The sequence below is a fragment of the Carassius carassius genome, chromosome 26 (genome assembly GCF_963082965.1).
Source record: "Carassius carassius chromosome 26, fCarCar2.1, whole genome shotgun sequence".
NCBI classification, from domain to species: Eukaryota; Metazoa; Chordata; class Actinopteri; order Cypriniformes; family Cyprinidae; genus Carassius; species Carassius carassius.
Window position 1 is genome coordinate 28435625 of NC_081780.1, and position 23665 is coordinate 28459289.

A 23665-nucleotide genomic window follows, 5' to 3' on the forward strand; every position below is an offset into this window, starting at 1 on the left:
TGAAACGTGTCCCGAGCTCTCATCAGCATCCCCCTGGAAACTGAGCAGGCACACCTGCACCTGCTCATCACGGGCTGAGCGGCCACACTTGCACCCCATCAACTGCTGATCATTCCGCAAGATTCGGCTAACCCTTTCTTTCGTTGTGCCCGCAGAGAGCAGCGTGTGACCGCCAGCCCCAACGCCCATGGGAGAGCACGGACCCACACGTGGGGGAAGTCGTGGCCTAATGGTTGGAGAGTCAAACTCACAATCGAAAGGTTATGAGTTCGAGTCTCGGGCCGGCAGATATTGTAGGTGGGGGGAGTGCATGTACAGTTCTCTCTCCAACTTCAATACCACGACTTAGGTGCCCTTGAGCAAGGCACTGAACCCCCAACTGCTCCCCCGGCGCCGCAGCATAAATGGCTGCCTACTGCTCCGGGTGTGTGTTCACAGTGTGTGTGTGTGTGTGTTCACTTCTCTGTGTGTGTGCACTTTGGATGGGTTAAAAGCACGAATTCCGAGTATGGGTCACCATACTTGGCTGTATGTCATGTCACTTTCACTTTCACTGCACCAGCGCACCCATAACAAGGAAGCCGAGCACCAAGCCGCCTCACGACAATGCCATTTCACCACCATTTTCCTTAATAAAATCCACCCTTCGGGGAACTTACCTTCATCCTTGAGTTGTGTCCTACTTCACCCCACCACACTGGTGGAGAATGCAGGCAGGACAGTGAAGAGGACACCGACGACCCCTCCCCACACGGCGTTCTACTATTGGACTGGTTTGGATTGTTTTTGGGGTTTATTTCCCCCATGATCCTTGCTTCACGTATTTTCTCTGGTTCCCCAGGTGGCACTCCTCCCCCAACGATGGAAGAGCTGTTGAAGCACCTCTCCGAGATGAGCATCCACCAGCAGCAAATTATGGAGCACATGGCCTCCCGGCAGGAAACCGAACATAAGCTGGCTACTACCCAGGATGACAGCACACGATGACGTAACGGTGTATCTCCAGATGTTTGAGACCGTGGCCACGCAGGAGAACTACGGGCTCAAGCCACTAGCCTCTCCCGCCTGGCCCAACACTGGTTGCTGGCCGGGGGACATTACAACCGGGCGGCCCAACCACGGGAGTTCCAGGGAGGAAACCACGTCCTGGTGCTGGTGCCCACAGCTGCCTGCAAGTTCTTGGCCACCTAGCAAGCTCCCTATACAGTCACGGAAAAGGTCGGTCCCATCACGTACCGTGTGCGGCAACCAGGTAGAAAGGAAGGAGGATCAGCTCTACCACGTCAATCTTCTGAAGCGCTGGGTCGGGACAGGGCCCCAGCTCTCGGCCTACACCAGCTTGACTCCCGTGGTGGTTGATATGGATCCCCAACTCTCCGCCGCCCAGAAGTCGGAGCTGCAACACCTAGTCAGTCAGTTTCCAGATGTGTTCTCCCCCCAGCCTGGGCGGACCCACGTCTTGGAGCACGACGTCCGCACACCACCGGGAACCATCGTCCAGCAGTGGCCCTACCGTGTCCCGGAGGCTCGGTGACACGCCATCGAGGACGAGGTACAGGAGATGCTGAGGTTAGGGGTGATTGAACCATCACGCAGCCCATGGTCCAGCCCCATCGTCATGGTTCCGAAGCCCGACGGCACCCTCCGCTTCTTTGACGACTTCTGCCGCCTGAACGAAGTCACCGAGTTTGATTGTTACCCAATGCCCCGCGTCGACGAGCTGTTGGACCATTTGGGAAGAGCCCGGTTCATCTCCACTCTCGACCTCACCAAGGGCTACTGGCAGGTCCCCTTAACACAGTGGTTCTCAACCTTTTTTTCCAAGTGCAAGTCTCGCAGGCGCACGCCTGTAATTTACATATTACGTCAAAAATACAAACCAACTTGATTTATAATATTATAGCCTAAATATTATGATTTCTAATCGATTTATATTCATTGAAATAAAGAAACAATTTTACTCCCCATAAATAGAACACCTTATGTTGTCGGAAGCTGAGCAATTTTGTGAAATTCGGCTCGATGTAGTAATAGCACAAAGAAGTTGCGGTTGTAAATCCCGTGTTATACTTTCCACATGAGCAATCCAGATGCAGACTTCAATTTATACTTCCGAAAGCGCATGCTGATGGTCCGCTCTGCAACAAACATGTGAACAAACAATTGCCCAGAATTATTGCACATCGCTGCCTTTATATTCTCTATTGACGGATTGCACAGGTTCGATTGGCAATGGGCTTCTTCACACTGCCTGAACATGTGCAATTGTGCTTTTGAAGACTACTTACCACGCGCACATGTCCGCGCGGTCGTCTGCTCAGAGCCTCGGCACATGCTCTCCGATGGCGATATTTATGTCATGCCTACTTAGCGGTATCGCAGACGCAGAAAGTATAACAGTGGCTTTAAGATGCAGTCTGTAAGATGCGCACGGGAGCGTGACTTGACACGCGACATTGCAGAAAATGTGCGTTCACAAATTTAGCCTATGTTGATCCAAATTTGGAAAGCAATTTCAAATTTAATAATATGAGGTTCTCTCCAGAGATGTTTTGCAACATTTCTTCAATTAAGGATGATTGCTGCGTAGTATATGGTTTCCATTTGCTTGAACTTCTTCGAGTTGCGGGGAAAACCGAAAATCATCCTTCACAATTAATACTGCGACTATTCTTTTGTGTACATTCGCTGGCATTCTCCACATTTCTTTTTTTCTCCCTTAAAAACAAATTTGTCATTTCTGATGCTCAATTTTAACGAACTAATGGCTGTTGATGACTATTTGAATTGAATTCTGCCAAAGTGCGCGCTTGTAGCCTATGTGTTCATAATGTTATGTAAGTTTGTTCATGTCTGAAAATAATTTATGAAAAACGAAATAGTCTGCTCATGTCTGAAAATAATTTATGAAAAACTAAATAATTTCACATAAAAACATTAGGCTATATTTTATATTTCTTTAGTAGCCTACATTTTTTTAATTAATGTAAAAAATGAAATGAATTGTAAAACTAAGTTTTGTTATTATTATAGTGTTCAGCATATGGTGGACCGCTTTTGAATTCGTGACGGGCTGCGGGTTGAGAACCACTGCCTTAACGGAACAGGCCAAACCGAAGACGGCCTTCTCTACCCCAAGTGGCCACTGGCAGTACCGGGTCCTTCCCTTCAGCCTACACGGGGCCCCGGCCACCTTCCAACGGTTAATGGACGTCCTCCTCCTGCCGCATCAGGCATATGCGGCGGCCTACCTCGACGACGTCATCATCCACTCGGAGACTGACCAGGAAGGTGCAGCCGGAGAAGGTCCCGTGGACCCCCGAGACGGAAGCAGCGTTCCACCAGATAAAGGCAGCCCTCAGGACGGAACCGGTCCTCCAAGCCCCCGACTTCAACTGCCCCTTCCTGCTGTAGACGGATGCATCCGACACCGGGTTGGGAGCCGTCCTATCACAGGGCCACGGCGGTGAGGAACACCCGGTGATGTTCATAAGCTGAAAGCTGACCCCTGCGGAACAACGGTACGCCACAGTGCAGAGGGAAGCGTTGGCCATCAAGTGGGCAATCCTGGATCTCAGGTATTACCTCCTCGGCCGCCACTTCACCCTCGTAACAGACCACACTCCCTTTCCGTCTATGGGTGAGAGATTATTACATCAGGATAAAGGTGGATAATATAGAACTGGATTGCTCATTACGTCATGAAAGTGAAGTCGCCACACCACTATCTTGGTAATCTTTAGTGTGCATAAACGTTCTATTGAATTGATAGGAAATTGTACGAGTTTTAATGAGAAAAACCACACCTAACAAGTCAGCATTCATAAATCTGAAGTATCTTTTGTACATTATTACAATCATACCTGTCAACACTCCCGTTTTTCTCGGGAGTCTCCTGTATTTCACACCCATCTCCCGCCCCCGTCCAGTTTTGTTATTTCTCCCAGAAAACTCCCATAATTTGTATGGCCCTACCTCGTTATATGAATAATCACATCAATACATCATTCCAAGGTTGTCCAGTTGCCAGATTTTGTGTGAAATGCATCCTACTCACAAAATAGATATATCATACAATTTTGAACCCATTTGTGACCTCAACCTACAGCTCTGTTGAGCAGTTGAAATCCGCGCAAATAGACAGGGAATTTGAATCGTCACTAAAAATGGCATTAGAAATCTCAGGTGGTGCTACGGTAAAAAAAACTAAATTTAATTTCATATCACGAAGCAGCATTGACAATTCCCACGCTTTTTGCAAAGTATGTCACTTTTTTGCAAAGTATTTTCTAAGTCCAACTGAAATCAAAATTGACAATATTTACTTTGTTTGCCTAAACTGATAGTTTTGAGGTGAACAATTCATCCATGCAAGTCAATCCACACAAAAAAATTTTTGGCTTCGTAATCTTTAATTCAAAATCTGAAAATGCCCCTCCCCTCAGCATTGGAGGACCTTCCCTGATGACGTAGGTTTGACGGTTTGGGTGTCTGCTTAGCATCCTTAACCATGCCCCTCCAACTGACAGTAGACAGGCTGCCTGTGTGTTTGCGAGCTTTGACATTGCATTTTTAGTTGTGGCACTCACAAAACACTTTTCCCATTCCCTAAAATTCCCTCGTTACGGTCCAGATGGCCTGAATGCTCGAACGATAACAGAGAGGTCACGGATGTGCTCCAACCCTTCACGCGCGAATGCTTCAAAAATTGGACCGAACACAAAATGGGGTTTGTGAAATATCTGTACAGACATACAGACTTTCTCTCTCTCACACACACAATACACACAGATCCAATCAGGTGCTAATTGGAAAATAAAGACACGCCCACTATTATTCCTCATTTAGTATTCCGTTTCTCTCTGAAATGCGTCACAACACCGGAGAAAAGTCATTTTGCAACTTCCGGTTGACGCAGACTTTAAACAAACGACAAAGTACTCATTCTGAAATCTGAAGATTTATGCTTTGTATACACGTATACCTTTATTTACCTTGTACATTTATTAATGGTTTTTATTTGTCATTTTACGCTAAGCGCAAATGTTTCAACAATGATTTTAACAGAATTCATTTTGAAGCAGGTAATGATTTAAACGGTGGTTAAATTAATTAATTAGCATACAACATTTTACATGGAAACGTTAATAAACATATTTGTCGATCTTGGAGAGTCTGAAATAGATGTTGCTCAATCAGGACATTAAAAATATAAACATCATAACTTATTCAGAGAAATAACTGACTATATACAGTATGGATTTAGACATTTAAATGCTTAATATCCAAGATAGTAAGTTAAGCTTTTAATTTCAGTATAGAGCAATACTATCAGACGCTATTGTATTATTCATTGTAATATATTCAAATCCATTTCTGATACTAATACGTTCATGTTTAATAATTCCTGAATAATTATGTTCATAGAGAAAAAGGCTATATTTTGTGTTTGATCAGTTACCGGTGTCGTCAGTGCGCAGCAGACACACCCACCTAAACGATTTAAATACATTACTTATCCTGCCCCAAAAGGCCGTAAACACTGCAGATAACATCTGAAGTAAACATTAATTTACATACACATAACATAAAAACTAATGATTTGCTTCAAATTTAGTTATTTTAGGTCAGCGGTTTGAATGTAACTCAATGGTGCTCTCTGCTGGTAGGGATTAGTAAGATGGCGGATCGAACACTTCCAGTGGCTTCACTGTCTGTTGGCAGTTTAGAACGCGATGAGCGATCCAGTCATATATAGATCAGTGGTGCATTTTTTAATTCTTTTTTTTTATTTCTTTTTTTATTTTTTACATGTACTGCTTTAATATTTTAATGTGTTGTTTAATAATAATATTAATTATAATTCTGAATAATTTGTAATATAATTATTCACTGTATTTAGAAGGGCCAACGATAACAATATCGTGCATATTAATTACCATGATATATCACATTATCAAATACCTGTACATGTCTACCTGCGATGAAGAGAGCTTTACAGGTGAGAAGGGTTTTGTAAATGTCCTGGAGGGAGGGGAGAGAGACACCAATGATCTTCTCGGCTGCTCTCACTATGCGTTGAATGGTCTTTAAGCAGGTGCACATGATGGGGGCAGGGCTCTGGCTCTCCTCAGTTTGCAGAGGAAGTAGAGACACTGTGATGTGCACACCCAGGAACTTGGTGCTGCTCACTCTCTCCACAGTTGCACCATTTATGGTCAGAGGAACATGCCGAGTGTGTGCTCTCCTGAAGTCTACAACAATCTCCTTCGTCTTCTCCACGTTCAGAGAGAGATTGTTTTTCACTGCACCACCCGGCCAGGCGGCTCACCTCGCTCCTGTAGTTTGTCTCATCTTTGTTGCTAATGAGACCCACCACAGTCATGTCATCCGCAAACTTAATGAAGAGGTTGGAGTTGTGTGACGGTGTGCAATCGTGGGTCAGTAGAGTGAAGAGGAGGGGGCTCAGCACATATCCTTGGGGGGCCCCAGTGTTCAGTGTGATGGTGCTGGATGTGTTGCTGCCGACCCGTACTGCCTGAGGTCTTCCAGTCAGAAAGTCCAACAGCCAGTTGCACAGCGGAGGGTTGAGACCCAGCTGGACCAGTTTGTAAATGAGCATGAGGGATGATTGTGTTGAATGCTGAACTGAAGTCTATGAACAGCATTTTGTCCATATGTGTGAATGCTGAGTGGACGGCAGTTGCGATGGCATCATCGGTCGACCGGTTGGACCGATATGCAAACTGGAAGGGGTCCAGGGAGGTGGGAGGGCAGACTTGATATGGTGCATGACTAGCCATTTAAAGCACTTCATGAGAATAGAGGTTAGAGGAATAGAGGAAGCAGGATGGAGACTGCTTCTTAGGGACTGGAATGGTTGTGGTAACTTTGAAGCATGTGGGGACAACAGCCTAAGTGAGATGTTGAAAATGTCTCTGAAGACATCAGTGAGTTCCGCTGTCTCTTAGTACATGCTCTATCACTCTGACCGACTACTAAACTAGGGAGCTGATTGAGACGCATCTAGAGATTTAGTTTCCATTTATTTTTGAGAGTAATTTACTTTATTTTCTTCTTAAACAGGACAGTGTCCAAACACAGAGAAAAACGACTTCTGAATCAACTGAGATCCACGTGACACTGTTATAAAGATGGCATTTATTAAAGAGGAGAATGAAGACATGAAGATTGACGAAGCTTTCAGAGTCAAACATGAAGATACTGAGGAGCAAACAAAGATGGAGTTTATTAAAAAAGAGAGTGAAGACATGAAGACTGAAGAAATATTCAGAGTCAAACATGAAGATACTGAGGAACAAGCAAAGATGGAGTTTATTAAAGAGGAGAGTGAAGAAACATTCAGAGTCAAACATGAAGATACTGAGGAACAAACAGGTTGGTTTTCATTCTCAAAGCTGAACTCACTAATTTGATCCTTATTAAAATGTCCAGCTCTACAGAAATGAATGAATGAATGAATATTTATGAAGAATGTCACAGACATATTAAGATCACAGGAGTAGACAAATACTAACAGTCTTCAAATGCAGCTGTGAAGATCCTGCTTTTATATTGGGCATGTGTTATGACATCATGTAGAGGCAGAGCTACGGCTGGCCCACCTTGATTGACAGCTTGCCCATCCAGTCAAATCAATGGAAATTCGTATATTTTATATTAAAAAATGTACTTTTAAATTCTTCGTTAATTAATTTTTAATGTGATTTGTGTTATGTATTTAATTAAAACTAGCTTATATATTAATATAGACAATAGTAATGTGCTAATTAGGATCTTCAATTGCGTAGCTCCAGTAATAAGTTATGTTATTCCCGCCAATAGCTGGATATCTGGATTCCAACTAGCAGCTAAGCAGACAGTGCAGTGCAATTCTTACTTACACTTACTTATTTGCTACCATACCTTATTTTTCTCCTTTAATAGATCACATATCCCTGAGCACCTAAGCATTGCAGGTGTGTTGCACATCTCAGTGTCTGCACGCCAAGTGATGCATGTAATCAAATTATACACTTATTTACCACCTTACATCATATTTTTTCCTCTCTTTTAATCCGTAATATAGCATGTGTTCCATGGCACCTAAATGCCATGTGCCTGCCACAAGAGCTCTCACTGTTTACAGCCACCGGACACCACGATTGATGCCTGTGATTGTTAATATTAAGTTATCTTACTTTGGCTGTGGCATGTTCTGTTGACAGATGTCTATTTCTGACTGTTTAAGTGTCATCTGGGGCAGGGTAGCAGTGTTTTCTATATGATCATGGGCATCAACCGGAGTGTAAACAGACCAAGGCTACGTTCACACTGCAGGCAAACTGATCCTTCTCTTTATCTTATTTTGTCATATTTCCGGAGCATAATTTTGCTGACTTCTGCAGCAGATCACACCATAAATAAACATCATCAAAGTAGTCAATGTGACATCAGAGGGTCAGTTAGAAGTTAGAAACGGAGGTCTTACGGGTTTGGAACAACATAAGGGTAAGTTATTAATGACATAATTTTAAAATTTGGCTGAACTAACCCTTTAAGGCATAAACGACACTTGGGAGAAGAGAAGAAATCAACACCGTGTCTATACCGGACGCGAACGGTGCAACAAACAACTGTATTGGATCCATGATAACCAGCGATGCTGTCTACACTGGATGTGACACAACTATCGTGTCTGGTATAGCAACGGTGTGAGGTGGCAAGTAAACTGGTTCGTTTGCTTATGTGCATCATTCGGAGTGTAAAGTGTTTGAGGAAGGTGAAAAGCATTTGGTTAATGATGAATATTGACCTACTGTGTGTGTCTTGTTGCTGAGCCCCGCCTTGATAAAATGATTGACAGGTTGAGGGCTACTAGTCTACACTGAGCTCAGGATATTAAATGAAAATACAATTCAAACCTCTTTAGTGCAAGTGTCAATGCGTTTAAGAAAAATAAGAAATTTAAATGACCATTCTGCTACCTTTTTGCTGTACATTTGGCTCAGAATGCATTCTGAAATTTTCACTGCATTTTGCTATAATTATATGGTATAGCAATGAAAATCCTACCTGTAAGCTTAAATGCATTTAGAGAAAAAAGTAAATTTAAATTATAATTTTGCTACAGTTTTAGCTTGAACATGTTTAATCGATTCGGGTAGTTAATAAAAAATAAAAGAAAATGTGTTTTTAATTTACATATTAGAACTAGTGTAGGAAATGACAAATGTAAATTCTATAACTAAATTTTCATTTTGCACTAAACGTTGCACATATATATATGGGAAAATGTAAATTCAAATAAAGAAATGCATTGCCATATTGCAAATTATATTTTAAGATGAATTTTGGTACCCATGTGCTACCATATCTGCATGCTGTCTAAATTTGTTAATTTAAAGGTATTTGTTAAACAAGTTGACACTGAGGCTATGTCTACATTAATCTGGATACACTTGAAAACTATATTTTCATTTTAAAATGCACACAGAAAATGTTAAATTCGCTTTACTGTGCATGCATAAAACCTCAAACAGCTCACTAAAGCAGACATATTAAGTTTTCATGCAATTATTCTGGCAGGATCATTTTATTTAACAAAATATCTCACCATCCACCTCACTCATATGCACCATTATATGTCTGATCTAAAATGTCCTCTCTGGAGATGCACCACAAGTTTGTGGAGAACAAAGTTAAATGACTCGTAGACGACCTGATTCTGGGTCAGGGTTTCGTGTGTGGCAGAGCAGCTCACTGCGATCCATTGAAAGTCATCCCTCGATCAAAGTTTTTGTTGGCTGAGAAGGAGGTCCGCCCGGGCGACCTCGGTTCGACCCCCCCCTCGGTGTCCCGGGGGTACCAGTGGCTGGGACATACTGCCAAAACCCAAGTCGATGGGGGGTGACCAATGGCGGGAAAGCACCGGGGCCCTCTCTTGGAGGTGGCAGCCCACAGGGGGGAGAGTCAAAGGTGGTGAGAGTGCGGTGCCAGACTCCCCGACCTGGAAGTCCAAGGGCAAGACGGCAAATATCGATGTCGATGACAGGTGACCAGTGGTAGATCCCTGACGGGGTGACCAGTGGCTTGGTTCTCTGAGAGGGCACGGTTGGCCAGGTTCCAGCAGCATCCAAAAGGGGCCAACGGGCTCTATCAGTGGTTGGCAGAGTTCTTTAGGGCTGGGACTGGGATGAAAGGGTCCATGTGGACTTATCTTTCATTTTGTTACGTATTCCTCAATTTTGCCTAGACCAGTGGTTTTCAAACCAGTCCTGCAAGCACCCCTAGCACCTCACATTTTGTATGTCAACCTATATCTGACATACCCATTGTAGGTCTTGCAATGAGCTGATGAGTTAATACATTATTAAATACATATACATTATTGTTTCTCCTCTATGCCCTGCCTTTCTGAAACACATACTTTTTTTTACAAAGCTCATCGGTCTGAAAAGTGAGGTGTGCTCTGATTGGCCAGCTATCCAGTGCTTTGTGATTGGCCAAATGCCTCAAGCATGTGATGGAAATGTAACGCCCCTTACTATACTGTGATGCGTGTCACGGTCAGAACACCAGTGCCACAAGACAATAACAATAAAAACCATTACTATCGAGACATTTGTTGCATCCAGTGGGGACATTATTATGAATTATAATGACTTACACTGTGTTTTTACTCATTGTTTTGCATCGCGCCACATAAACATAAAACCATGTCTGCATTTTTGATCAGAGAAATGACAAACAACAAACACTACTCTTCACCAGAGGTTCTTAATTCCAGTCCTTGCGCCCCCAAACTCATATTTCATATTTTGTGCATATTTCGCTCATCTCACTTTAACACACATAATTTAGATAATCAGCTCGTTAGAAGTGAGCTCCGTGCATGAACTGTGTTCCCATTGACATGATCCCTTTGACATTGACAGTGTTCATTTCTCCCTACTCCTTGAGCAGGGAAATCTGTTAAAGTTTACTTCACTTTGTAACATTCATTCACAGATTTGCGCTGCGTCTTCACACACAGACAAGTGTAACGTCATATACCTCTGTAAATAAATACAATTTAAATTAACCTCTTGTACACTTCAATGCACTTTGAATGGAACATATACATTCGCTTCGAACTGGAATCATAGAGGAATATCCTGTGATGTCCACTTCGCAGGGCACTTACGTTCGAATAATGTGCAGAGCAGGGGGGCGCGAGGACTGGAATTGTGAACCGCTGCTCTACACAGCTCAAAACTCGCTCATCATTGGCAAATCCTTTACATATGTAAACGTAATTGCGGACTGTGAGACAGAACAGCCTGCATTGTAGTCTTCTCTGCCAGGATCAGGAAACAGTCCTCCATAAAATTCATTGATTTGTAGTTGTGTCCTCTTTTGGAAGGCCAAACTAAGTAGTTAAGCCTTCTTTTTATTTGCGTGAACATTTGGGCGGTGTTATGCAAATCTTCCCAAATCGTGACGTAGACAAGTGGGGGCGTTTAAACAAGGTGTTTTAGGAGGGTGTGGACAAGTCATAACTTTCATAAAGAATATCTCTTTGCAACTTTACAGATCTTCTTTATGCACCAAGAGCTTGTAACACTCCAAAGAGAAAGGAAAACGTGAAATCGCATCATATGACCCCTTTAAAGCCCCTTTCACACTGCGATTCCGGCAAATACACGGGTAAAGTGTTCCGGCAATTGTTCCCGGGTCACTAGATTTTGCACTTTCACACTGCCAGTGATTACCCGGGATATGTGCGTGCTTTCACACACAACCCGTAAAGGTCCCATAATGACACATGACATCAGGGCGTGACGTGTAATGTACGAGTCGAAAACGCTAAGCATGTTATACTTTCACTGAAGCAAGTGAACGATCTCGGTGTCAGCGCGGAAAGTGAGGAGCTAACTGATCTCTGCTTCATTAGAGTTTGCAAATATATTTTTGTCATGAACGTTGATCTTCCTTCAAACCAGCCGGTAAAAGAGTTGCACGATAACGTGCATCATCACTACGATACGCCATTAGGTCTGGCTTTTGTTCACAGCGCTCGCCCTGGGATTGAACCCGGCAATGTTACTAGGTCCCCGACCCGGGTTCAATGCCGGAATCAATCCCGGGACGTGTTTGCTTTCACACAGAAGGCAACCTGGCAATGTTCTGGCAATTTGCCGGGTCCGACGTGCAGTGTGAAAGGGGCTTAAGCATTGGCAGGGGCTAGATCCCGAAGCCGCCACCAGGCGCCGCCATTTGCACCATTTAGAATTTCAGCCGCCGCCAGCCAATAATTTCCTAAGGCAAATTGAGCCGCCATCTGATAAAGTTTGGCTGAGCCGGCTAGAATTATCTGCATCAAATAATAATTCTATCACATAGAGACATACACACACAAAATATATAAACAATACACGAGATCTATTTTCCCACTGGTTTCTTAACAGCACAGTCTTGTGCTCGTTGCTACGATACACAGACTCACAGTGAATTGACGACCAATTAAAATTGCTCGTTTTCCGTACAGAAGAAGCGATGCATTTTTTTTTCTCGCACTGAGGTGAAATGGCGGAAAGAAGCAAGCAAGGTCATTTTGATCTCACTTCTCACATAGGCTACTTTCCTAATTCCGACTTATTTATTTTAAATTTAGGCCTACCCAGACTTTTGTTAAATCTTCAGGGCACGGTTGCACAAACACCTGAATTAAAGATTGATGTTATGAACCAAATATTCTGGAACGGAGAGATTTATAGCACTGAATATGATATTACTGCAGTAACAAACCACCGTTTCCACATTGCTAATTCACGATGCATGCTTCAGTGTACATTGAAGTGAAATGTGCAAAACTTTGTCCAAAATAGTACTGATAACAGTGTGTGTTTATATTAAGGCGAGACACGGCAGGCAAAAACATCGGGGTTTTTTTCCTGGTCAATTTTGAGATTTTTGGATATTTGTCTTCAATAACATATCTTCTTTCAGACTTGTGGTGAAAAAAGTCCGAAATACACATATAGGTCGTTATTTTACTACACTTCGTCTGTTTGCGTCTGTAGATTTCTCATAAATTCAACAAAAGTTTGCGTTCTTAATCAACATCTCCACGATCTCTGCCGTCACCCTCTCATCACATGCACCGTTTAGCTCTCTCTCTTCTGTACAATCCTGTTGAATCCAAATATGGTCATTTCCTTTTTATCAGCAACCAATCGTGAACGTAAAAAGATTGAATGCGCGATCTCATTGGCTGATGATAAATCTTTAAAGCCCGTTTTCTCAAAATGACCTTTCTCTCATACTCCAAGTCTGAAATCTCCACTTCAGTAGTACCTAGTTATATTATCTTGCTTGGACATCTTGCTTGGACAACTTTTGCCCACTGTTGTCTAGACCAGCACGCACTGCCCCATCTGCCCCCTGGCTGTCTGAGGTTCTCTGTGAACATCGCTCTAAACTCAGGGCTGCAGAGAGGAAATGGCAGAAATCAAGAAACTCTACAGACCTCAGTGTGTATCAGTCTCTCCTCTCTTCCTTCTCTGCAAATGTCTTCACGGCTAAAACATCCTACTACCACAACAAAATTAACAGCTGTTGTGACGCTCGGACACTCTTCAAGACTTTCTCTTCTCTTCTTAATCCGCCGCCACCACCTCCTCCATCGACTCTTACAGCGGACGACTTTGCAGTTTTCTTCACAAATAAGACAAGAACCATCAGCGACCAATTCTCCACATTGCAGACTGAGGACAACTTCACAATGACCGATGCACACTCTTTCTCCTCCTTCTCCCCACTCTCAGAGATGGACGTCTCCGAACTTCTCCTGTCCAATCATCCTACTACTTGTCCACTTGATCCGATCCCCACTCACCTCCTTCAAGCGATCTCTTCTTCAGTCATACCTTCGCTTACTCACGTTATCAACTCCTCTCTTCACTCTGGAACATTTCCCTCAGCATTCAAGCAGGCTCGGGTAAGCCCACTGCTCAAGAAACCATCACTAAATCCAGCGCTTCTTGAAAACTACAGACCGGTATCCCTTCTTCCATTCATTGCAAAGACACTTGAGCGAGCTGTGTTCAACCAGTTTTCTATATTCCTTGTACAGAACAACCTCCTGGACAGCAACCAATCTGGCTTCAAAAGTGGCCACTCAACTGAGACTGCTCTGCTCTCGGTTACTGAAGCCCTGCGACTAGCAAGAGCAGCTTCAAAATCCTCGGTACTCATCTTACTGGACCTTTCTGCTGCTTTTGACACTGTTAATCACCAGATTCTCCTGTCCACCCTCAGAAAGATGGGCATCTCTGGAACAGCACTCCTGTGGGTTAAGTCCTACCTCTCTGACAGATCCTTCAGTGTGTCTTGGAGGGGTGATGTTTCAAAGTCACACCACCTTGCTACTGGGGTTCCTCAAGGCTCAGTACTTGGACCACTTCTCTTCTCAATCTACATGACATCATTAGGATCTGTCATTTAGAAGCATGGCTTTTCTTATCACTGCTACGCTGATGACACCCAACTCTACCTCTCATTCCAACCAGATGACCCGACGGTAGCTGCTCGCATTTCAGCCTGTCTGAGTGACATCTCTAGCTGGATGAATGACCATCACCTTCAGCTTAACCTTACGAAGACAGAACTCCTGGTGATTCCAGCTAACCCATTGCTTCATCACAACTTCTCTATACAGCTGGGCTCATCAACCATTACTCCTTCGAGGACAGCTAGAAACCTAGGAGTTGTGATGGATCATCAGTTAAGCTTCACAGACCACATTGCTACAACTACCCGGTCCTGCAGGTTTGCCTTATACAACATTAGGAAGATTAGACCCTTCCTGTCAGAGCAAGTAACCCAACTTCTTGTCCAAGCTCTTGTTCTCTCCAGACTGGACTATTGTAATGCTCTCCTGGCGGGCCTTCCTGCATGTACTGTCAAGCCTCTGCAATTGATCCAGAATGCAGCAGCGAGGGTTGTCTTCAATGAGCCAAAGGAAGCTCACGTTACTCCGCTTCTCATCAGGTTACACTGGCTACCAGTAGCTGCTCGCATCAAATTGAAGGTACTGATGCTAGCCTACAAGACGACCACTGGCACGGCACCAACTTACCTAAACTCATTGGTTAAATCTTATGTGCCCTCCAGAAGTCTGCGCTCTGCAAGTGATCGATGCCTTGTGGTACCATCCCAAAGAAGTTCAAAATCACTCTCAATGACCTTTTCCTGGACTGTCCCCAGCTGGTGGAATGACCTCCCAATCTCAATTCGTACAGCTGAGTCTTTACTCATTTTCAAGAAACAGCTAAAGACTCATCTTTTTCGCCTGCACTTAACCAACTAACACTAGCACTTTTCCTTTTCTTGTCTTTTAATTTAAAAAAAAAAAAAAAACCTACCTATGCGTTCTATACTAGACTGAGACTTGTCATGGCACTTGTATACTGTTGTTGTTCTCTTGTTGACCTGACTGCTTCTGTTGTTCTCATTTGTAAGTCGCTTTGGATAAAAGCGTCTGCTAAATGATTAAATGTAAATGTAATATTATGAAGACATTTACAGAGGGATTTGTAAATATATTATTCCTAGCCTGATATATAACATTTTATTCCAAAAAACATGGCGAAAATCATTTTTTAAGGCTATTGACACAGTATATTCTGATTTACAGGATAACAAAAGTAGATATCCATAAATCCCTCTGTAATTTTTTCCCCATAAATTGTAGGCTATTTGAAAATGTTTAGTAGCATACAGACTACAAAATAAATGTGCATACGTTGTGAAACCAGTAAAATCTGGTGTTTTTTTATTACATTGTATTGCATTTTGTAGAAATGTAGTGTAAGCCATGCAATGCTTGGAAAGATTGAGATTTAGTTAATCAGTATAACAGACATCTGTAGACATGAAGTGGCAGCTTTTTTTGCAGCTATGAAAAGTTTGGCGGCTGCAGCAGCCATTTAGGTTTTGGCTGAGCCGGCTAGCCAGCCAATAACTTCATCAGCCAGCCATTATTCTCAAAACAAATGGCTTCGGGCTGTAGCAGGGGCTATTTACAGTAAGTCAAAATACCATATTTTCTTAGCGATGAAAGTGCGATGTTATTTACACACACTAAGTGAAAACAGCATTTTTTTTTTGCAATATGCTATTTACATTGTGCAAATAGCTACAGATTGTATTTACGCTGTTAAACTAGCAGGATTATCTGCTATTTTATCCACTAGGAGACATAATAAAGTATATATAGATCAGTCTATATCTAGATTTCCTAAAGTCAGACATAAAAAAAAGATAATCTAAAGATAAGATAATCTAGATAATCTAAATTAATTTTATTACGGTAAACTTAAACTCTGTAGGCAGAGGCGGACAGTAGTGAAATTATTTACTCCGCTTTAAATGTACTTTTCAAGTGTCTGTACTTTATCATAGTGTTTTTCTTTAGAAAATTTTACTTCACCCTGGTGTAGAATCAAGCCATAAATGCATTACATATCTAAATGTTGATTGCTTTGTGCCATTAAACTGGGGTTAACTTTTATTTGTTTTTTGTTTTTTTCACTTTAGACCTAATGGCACTGAAAAAGGAGCAGGAAGTACTGAATGAAATTGAGGAGAAAGATCAGTATGAAAATATTCATGATTTCATAACTGGAGAAAAATATTTTTGTTCCTTAAAGTCTAAAAAGACTTCTACGCAAAAAAGAGTTCAAAAGACAGGAACTAGAAGTTATTTCACTTGCTTTCAGTGTGGAAAGAGTTTCAATCAAAAAGGAAACCTTGATGTCCACAGGCAAATTCACACTATGGAGAGCATTTTTACCTGTCAACAGTGTGGAAGCAGTTACACTCATAAAAGAAGCCTTAACAGGCACATGAGAATTCACACTGGAGAGGTACCTTTCACCTGCAAACAGTGTGGAAAAAGTTTCAATCAACGAGGAAACCTTGACAGGCACATGAAAATTCACAACAGAGAGAAGCCTAAAAGATCCCCTCAGTATGAAAACAGTTTCAATCAAAGTGGAAATCTTGACCTCAACAGGAGAATTCACACTACGGAGAACCTTTTTACCTGCCAACAGTGTGGAAGGAGTTTCACTCATAAAGGAAGCCTTACCAGGCACATCAGAGTTCACATTGGAGAGAAGCCTTTCTCCTGCCAATGGTGTGGAAAGAGTTTCACTCATAAAAGAAACCTTACCAGGCACTTGAGAGTTCACACTGGAGAGAAGCCTTTCTCCTGCCAACAGTGTGGAAAAAGTTTCAGTCAAACTGGACACCTTAAAGCTCACTTCAGAATTCACACTGGAGAGAAGCCTTTCACCTGCAAACAGTGTGGAAAAAGTTTCAACAAAAAAGAAAACCTTAATACCCACATGAGAATTCACACTGGAAACAAATCCTTCACCTGACATCTGTGTAGAAAAAGTTTCAAGCAAAAACAAAAACTTTTCATCCACATGTGAATTCACACTATGGAGAGACTTGATTTCACTCATAAAGGATACCTTAACAGGCACATGAGAATTCATACTGGAGAGAAGTTTCAACCAAAAAGGTAACCTTAAGTACCACCTGAGGATTTATTCAAGAGGGACCTGTTTAAATGCCATCAGTGTGAAATGAGTTTTACAGAAGAAAAAAACAAGAACTAGGAATCATGCAGGGACATCAAAGAGAAGTCTGTCATATGCCATTACTGTGGAAAGACTTCCAGAAACAGCACATCTTGAGTTTCACATAAGCTTGATGATGGCATACCATCTTCTATAGAGCTTCTTTACAGCTGAATCCCATCTTGCAACATTGACATGTTACCTAACTGAATTCACTCAACACTGAACTGAGTCTAATTGAATTTAATTGAACATTGCTGCCTTATATAGAACTGGTAACAACTGAATTTGTCATTTCAAACATTGATGTCATTTCAAATTGTTTAACTTCAGTTATTGATCTGAACTGACTTGAGATTAATAATCACACTTTTTTATTCCTGCTTTACAGTAGAATCTGAACTGCCTTTATTGATTTTGCAATTTCTCTGTTTATCTCTGTGATGTGTTTTAACACTGTATTATATAAAGCATAATAGCTGACTTGACATATGAGTTCACACTAGAGGGAATTATTTCACCAGCCCTCAAAACCCTGATATACTCATTTCTTTTCCATTCTTCTCTTGGGTTTAAAAATCAGAATAGCCCTGCATATATTAGCTTCAACCCTTATTAAACATACCAGATCCAGCTAATCATGTCCTTCAGGGTTATTTAAAAACCAACAGGTAGTTGTGTTGGAGCAGAGTTGGAGCCAGAGTTTTGCATCCCTGAAGTAGTACATCAGTAGGAAAGGCTGTAATTGAATTAAAATCAGGGAATCATGCAAAATTTAGCATCAGAGTAGCTGCTCAATATGTCACATTTTTAGATATTTGTGATCCTCTCTGTGAAAACCCCGCTATTTTCGAAGACGCTGTAGCTGCTCATTTGTGTCCACCGTCTGCAGCGCACCCATCCAAGGTGTTTCAAGAGACAGCAGGATGCTCTGGTACATGTCCCAACAATCATGTGTATGTCAGCGACTGGTGTTTAGCACAAAGCCAGGACTTGAACTCATGTGACATGTCCTACATGCAATCTTTGAGTTGTTGGATAACGGGCACACCCCATCTGCACTCAAAGTTTATGTGGCAGCCATCACAGGGAACTACTCCCTCATGGCTGGCCAGGCGATTGAAAGAAACGTCTTGGATGTTAAGTATCTAAAGGTTGCTTGGAAGCTGAACCCACCTCATCCTAGGATTTTGGCAACATGGAACTTTAGTCCTAAGGGCCCTCAGGGACCCACCCTTTGAACTATCGGTCTCAAACTCAGTTCCTGGAGGGCCACAGCTCTGCAGTGGTTAGCTCAAACCAGCTTCAAATTACACCTTCTTGAAAGTTTCTTGTAATCCTGGGGCCTGTTCCATAAGCCAGGCTTTTTGACAGTAGATTTGGTTCAAAATAAGTCAGACTAACTGAAATAAACCTAGCTTATTGGGTAAACTTGTTTATGAAACAGGCCCCTGAAGACCTTGATTACCTGGATCAGCCGAGTTTGATTAGGGTTGGAGCCAAACTGTGAAGAGCTGTGGCCCTCCAGGAATTGAGTTTGAGACCAATGGTCTAAAGAGTAGGTGTCTTGCAAGCGCTGTCCATCAGTGCTTCCTGTCTTGAGTTTGGACCCAACAACTATAAATTTGTTCTCCAACCATGCAGCGGTTATGTACCTAAGGTGCTCTCAACACCGTTCAGAGCCCAGGTAATTTCCCTGCTGGCTCTCCCTGCAGTGGATGGTAAGCAGGGTCCTAACTTACTGTATTCAGTTCAGACACTCAGAGTGTACGTGAAGCACTCCAAGTCATTCAGACAAACAGCATACCTTTATGTGCTATGGAGGAAACTCTAAAGGGCTGCCGGTTACAAAGCAGAGACTGTCTCACTGGATAGTACTGTATATGCTATTGTCCTGGCATATGCCTCAGGTGGCTCGCAATAGCCGCGTTTCCACTGTCGTGCCAAAAGCAGGCATGTTAGGGCTTGATCGCGTTTACAATGTCATTTCTGGTGCTTGATCGTGCTTTGTCTGTGCTTCCTCAGGGCAAACAGTTGGGTCCAGAGGAGTGGTTATGAACAAAGGCGGAGTTTATCCGCATCTGGAGAATGTCAGCGTGGGTTTTTTTTTACATAAAGCTAACAGCTATAACACCAGCATTAAAAACTTTTCAAAATAAGTTGAGCTCAAAACTCACTTTCAGTCAGCCGCGCGTTTGAAATAACTTGATCCGATGTGGATTATAATCAGCATACAAGACAGAAATACTTATAAGCGATGCATAACACTATGCACACAAGACATTAACATTATCATAGTAAACATGGTAAATACGATGACTTAAGCCCCGTTCACACCAAGAACGATAATTATAAAGATAACGGTATTAGCGTCCACACCAGCGAATGATATCGTCTGTTAATTCTGAGTGCACATGCGTCTGCCGCGTTAAATCCCCGAGCTCGTTATAGCAGGATGGATTCTGATTGGATGTCAATGTTTGTATCGTTCATCAGCTGGAAAAAAATCGTTCTGAAAATGATTCCATTTCTCTATGCCTTTATAGTTATAGTTGTAGTGTGGACTCTGCTATTCTTTAATATTGAGAATGATTTTTAGAACTATATCTTTATCGTTATCTTTATAGTTATCGTGAATAAGATCTGACGTCTGATTTCTTCATCACAATCGTGTATTTATTTAGTAACATTTTATCTGTCATAAGACAAATATAGAAATATAGAAATTATTCTTCCTAAATGTGATTTATATAGGCTATTGTGACTTCAAATAAACTAAAACAGATTCGACAGAATAAGCAGGCTATGTTCATAATGCCTTATTTCTATAATTGTTTTTCATAATTTTAAATCCTGCTAAATTAATTCATTATGTTCAATGTATCAATTACTATAGTAAAACTGATGCTTTTAGATTTAAATATTTAACAAAGCATGCAAACATATGGCCGCTTTTATCATGTTTGTTCTGTGATCATACTAGTTCCAGTGACTTATTTCTTATTAGTTTTCTGATAACTTCTCTTAGTTGGTGAAATGATGGGGTTGTATCATGTAAAGGACTGGTTTTAGTGAAGGGCAGCAGAGCTTCTGGCCCGACGGTGGAAACGCAGTGCTATTTTGGCCTCAGTGCTACAGGTCCGAGGCTGTTAGCCCCGCCCCGCCCGTTTAAAAGCACTGGCTCGCACTGACCCCACAGTGGAAAAGCGGCTAATTCCCTATAGGTGTGAGGGCCCATTCCACCAGAGGAATGGCCTCCTCCTGGGCGTGGTCCTGCAGGATCTCTTTTGGTGAGATTTGTGCAGCCTCTGACTGGTCTTCACTGTCCACCCAGATTTTATAATTTAGATTTCTTTGTTTTGCAGGCATGAGTTTTGTCTGTTTAATCTGCCTATTTCTCCTCAATGGTGGAAATTGTTATGTCTGTAGTTCTTAGCTGTGGCTTGGCTCTTTTTATATACCGGCAGCCATATCACCCTGGAGACCAAGACCAGTTGTCCACTGAAGCTAAGCAGGGCTGAGCCTGGTCAGTACCTGGATGGGAGACCTCCTGTGAAAACTAGGTTGCTGCTGGAAGAGGTGCTAGTGAGGCCAGCAGGGGGTGCTCACCCTGTGGCCTGTGTGGTTCCTAGCGCCCCAGTGTAGTGATGGGGACACTATACTGTCAACAAGCACCATCCTTTGGATGAGATGTTAAACCAAGGTCCTGACTCTCTGTGGTCATGAAAAATCCCAGGATGTCTTTCGAAAAGAGTAGAGGTGTGACCCCTGATCCTGGACAAATTCACCCATTTGCCTCTGATCATCATGGCCTCCTAACAATCCCTATATCTGCTGATTGGCTTCATCACTCTGTCTCCTCTCCACCAGTAAGCTGGTGTGTGGTGGGCGTTCTGGTGTAATACGGCTGCCGTTGCATCATCCAGGTGGATGCTGCACACTGGTGGTGGATGAGGAGATACCCCCTGACAATGTAAAGCGCTTTGAGTGCCTAGAAAAAGCGCTATATAAAATGTAAGGAATTATTATTATTAATGTAGTGTGTATACAACAGCCATAGATTTGTGTCAGCTAATTTACAGCATCATAGGGATGTAAAAACTTCTACTATAAATGCTGCACATACTTTTTTACAGACTCTCTGTGAGAAAGTTGGTCCTTTCCTGGCAAACCTAACCTTGGACACCCCGAGAAAATTGCTGTGCTCTATTTGGTTGCTTGCAAACCAAGAGAGATTCAGGGGTGTTGCAGACCGGTTTGATATGTCAAAAGTAATCCTTCTTAATATCTTTTCGGACATTTGCAAGGTCCTTTGTACACTTGACAAATTATTACATTTAATGGCCCAGAGAGGATGAGTTTGCAAACCTGGCAAATGGCTTTCAGGAAAAACTGGCTTCCATGGAGTAATTGGAGAAATCGATGCCACACACATTCCCATCCCAGCACCCACACTCCATAGAAACAGTTACATAAGCAGGAAAGGACATGCAATTATTCAATTCCAAGCAGTGTTAACATAACAGATGATGTTCCTGGATGTGTACACTGGTTGGCCGGGGTCTGTGCACGATGCTAGGGTGTTTCCAAACTGTCCATTATATGGCCATCTCCAGGATGTAATGAGAAGTGACTACCACCTGCTTGGAGACTCCGCATATCCACTCAGCACATCTCTCATTACACCATATAGAGATAATGGGCACTTATCCCCGGCCAAAAAAAGCTTAACTCACTCCACAGCTCAACAAGAGTTATGACTGACAGGGCATTTGGCCTTCTAAAGGGGAAATGGAGATGACTGAAGTACTTGCCCATGGAAGACCTTAAAAAAGTACCAGTGGTTATCTGTTAACCTCATGTGGTTTACACAATTTCCTCTTGAGGGAGGAAGGCCCACCAAATGGAGGTTTGTAAAGAAGTGGATGGAAATAACGACAATGATTTTGAAGCAGGACAACCTGAAAATAGTTCAGGTAACAGAAAAAGGGATGAACTTGTTTTATTTTTGGTGGAGGGTGATTAAAGTGTGTGTTTAACTAATTTGTTTGTGTTTACCTAAGTTTTCAGATGTTTTTGTTTAATAAAAGAATGGAAATAAAATATTGAATAACAAACCACTAAGGTGAGGTGATCAAGATTGTATGGATGTCCTATAGCATATATACTGTACATCATGCCATTAAACAAACCAAACAGAACCTAACCATCAGCAGAATGTGGAAAAAAGGAGAAAACACAAGTTGCTATTTTTTAGTCAAAGCAGAAACAAATTCTTTACAGATGTTGTTACATTCGCTTGACACTTCCACTGCTTGCTTTTGCAGGCCCATGATTTCTGACATCTGCCTCCTTTGCTCAGTGACATATTGCTCAAACCACTCAGGTGCTTCAGACTTGCACCTTCTTTTTTTTACGTTCTGCTGATGGCTTAGGTTGTGAATTTGATAGTCCTGGGCGAAAAGAAGATTAAACTTGGTGGCCTCAAAATGGTAATGATCAAGGCAGCAAATTAGTGTTGTCAAAAGACCCGGTACTTCGGTACCAAGTCGGTACTACAAAAATGAAAATATGACGGTACCAGGTTTCTTTTAAGTACCGGTGGTACAGAGGACCCGGTCAACCCGGTTCTTGATGCATACAGCGCTATGATTTCCGCGAAGCAGAAAACGCACACGGAATCTCAAAATCCAGTCATGAAAATTAAACTTACATTTTAATATGGACAGTCACTGAATTTTTCAAAGTTAGCATCAATTAATCAAATCAAATCAGAAGCAGAAGTTGGTTGAAATCTAAATCCTGCATGCTCTGCGCGTCTCTGTGTGAGACGTGAGGATTTGATTACTACGCTACGCTTGCAGTAATTTCAGCACTGCCATCTCAATGAGGACATAGATACATAAACAACATAACCAGAACTGTTCTGAGTCACTTCACAAGCATTTTATTGTTTCATTTGACTAAAAACCGGTGTCTATTTAAAGGTATTCACGGCAAAGCATGGCGAAACAACGTGCACATGTATTTGA

General features: G+C 42.3%; 2 protein-coding genes across 2 annotated transcripts in view; one reads left to right on the plus strand and one right to left on the minus strand.

Moving 5' to 3' along the window:
* LOC132106053 (gastrula zinc finger protein XlCGF57.1-like) overlaps positions 1–18478 on the plus strand; it is a 42154-nt gene extending 23676 nt beyond the window's left edge. The window contains exons 2-3 of the mRNA XM_059511669.1: positions 7087–7398; positions 16582–18478. Coding sequence (XP_059367652.1) covers positions 7155–7398; positions 16582–17429 — 1092 coding nt within the window. The 5' untranslated portion in view covers positions 7087–7154 and the 3' untranslated portion in view covers positions 17430–18478. The remainder of the gene's footprint in view (positions 1–7086; positions 7399–16581) is intronic.
* The window catches only part of LOC132106068 (gastrula zinc finger protein XlCGF8.2DB-like), a 133439-nt gene that overhangs the window by 64732 nt on the left and 45042 nt on the right, over positions 1–23665 (minus strand). The window lies entirely within an intron of this gene.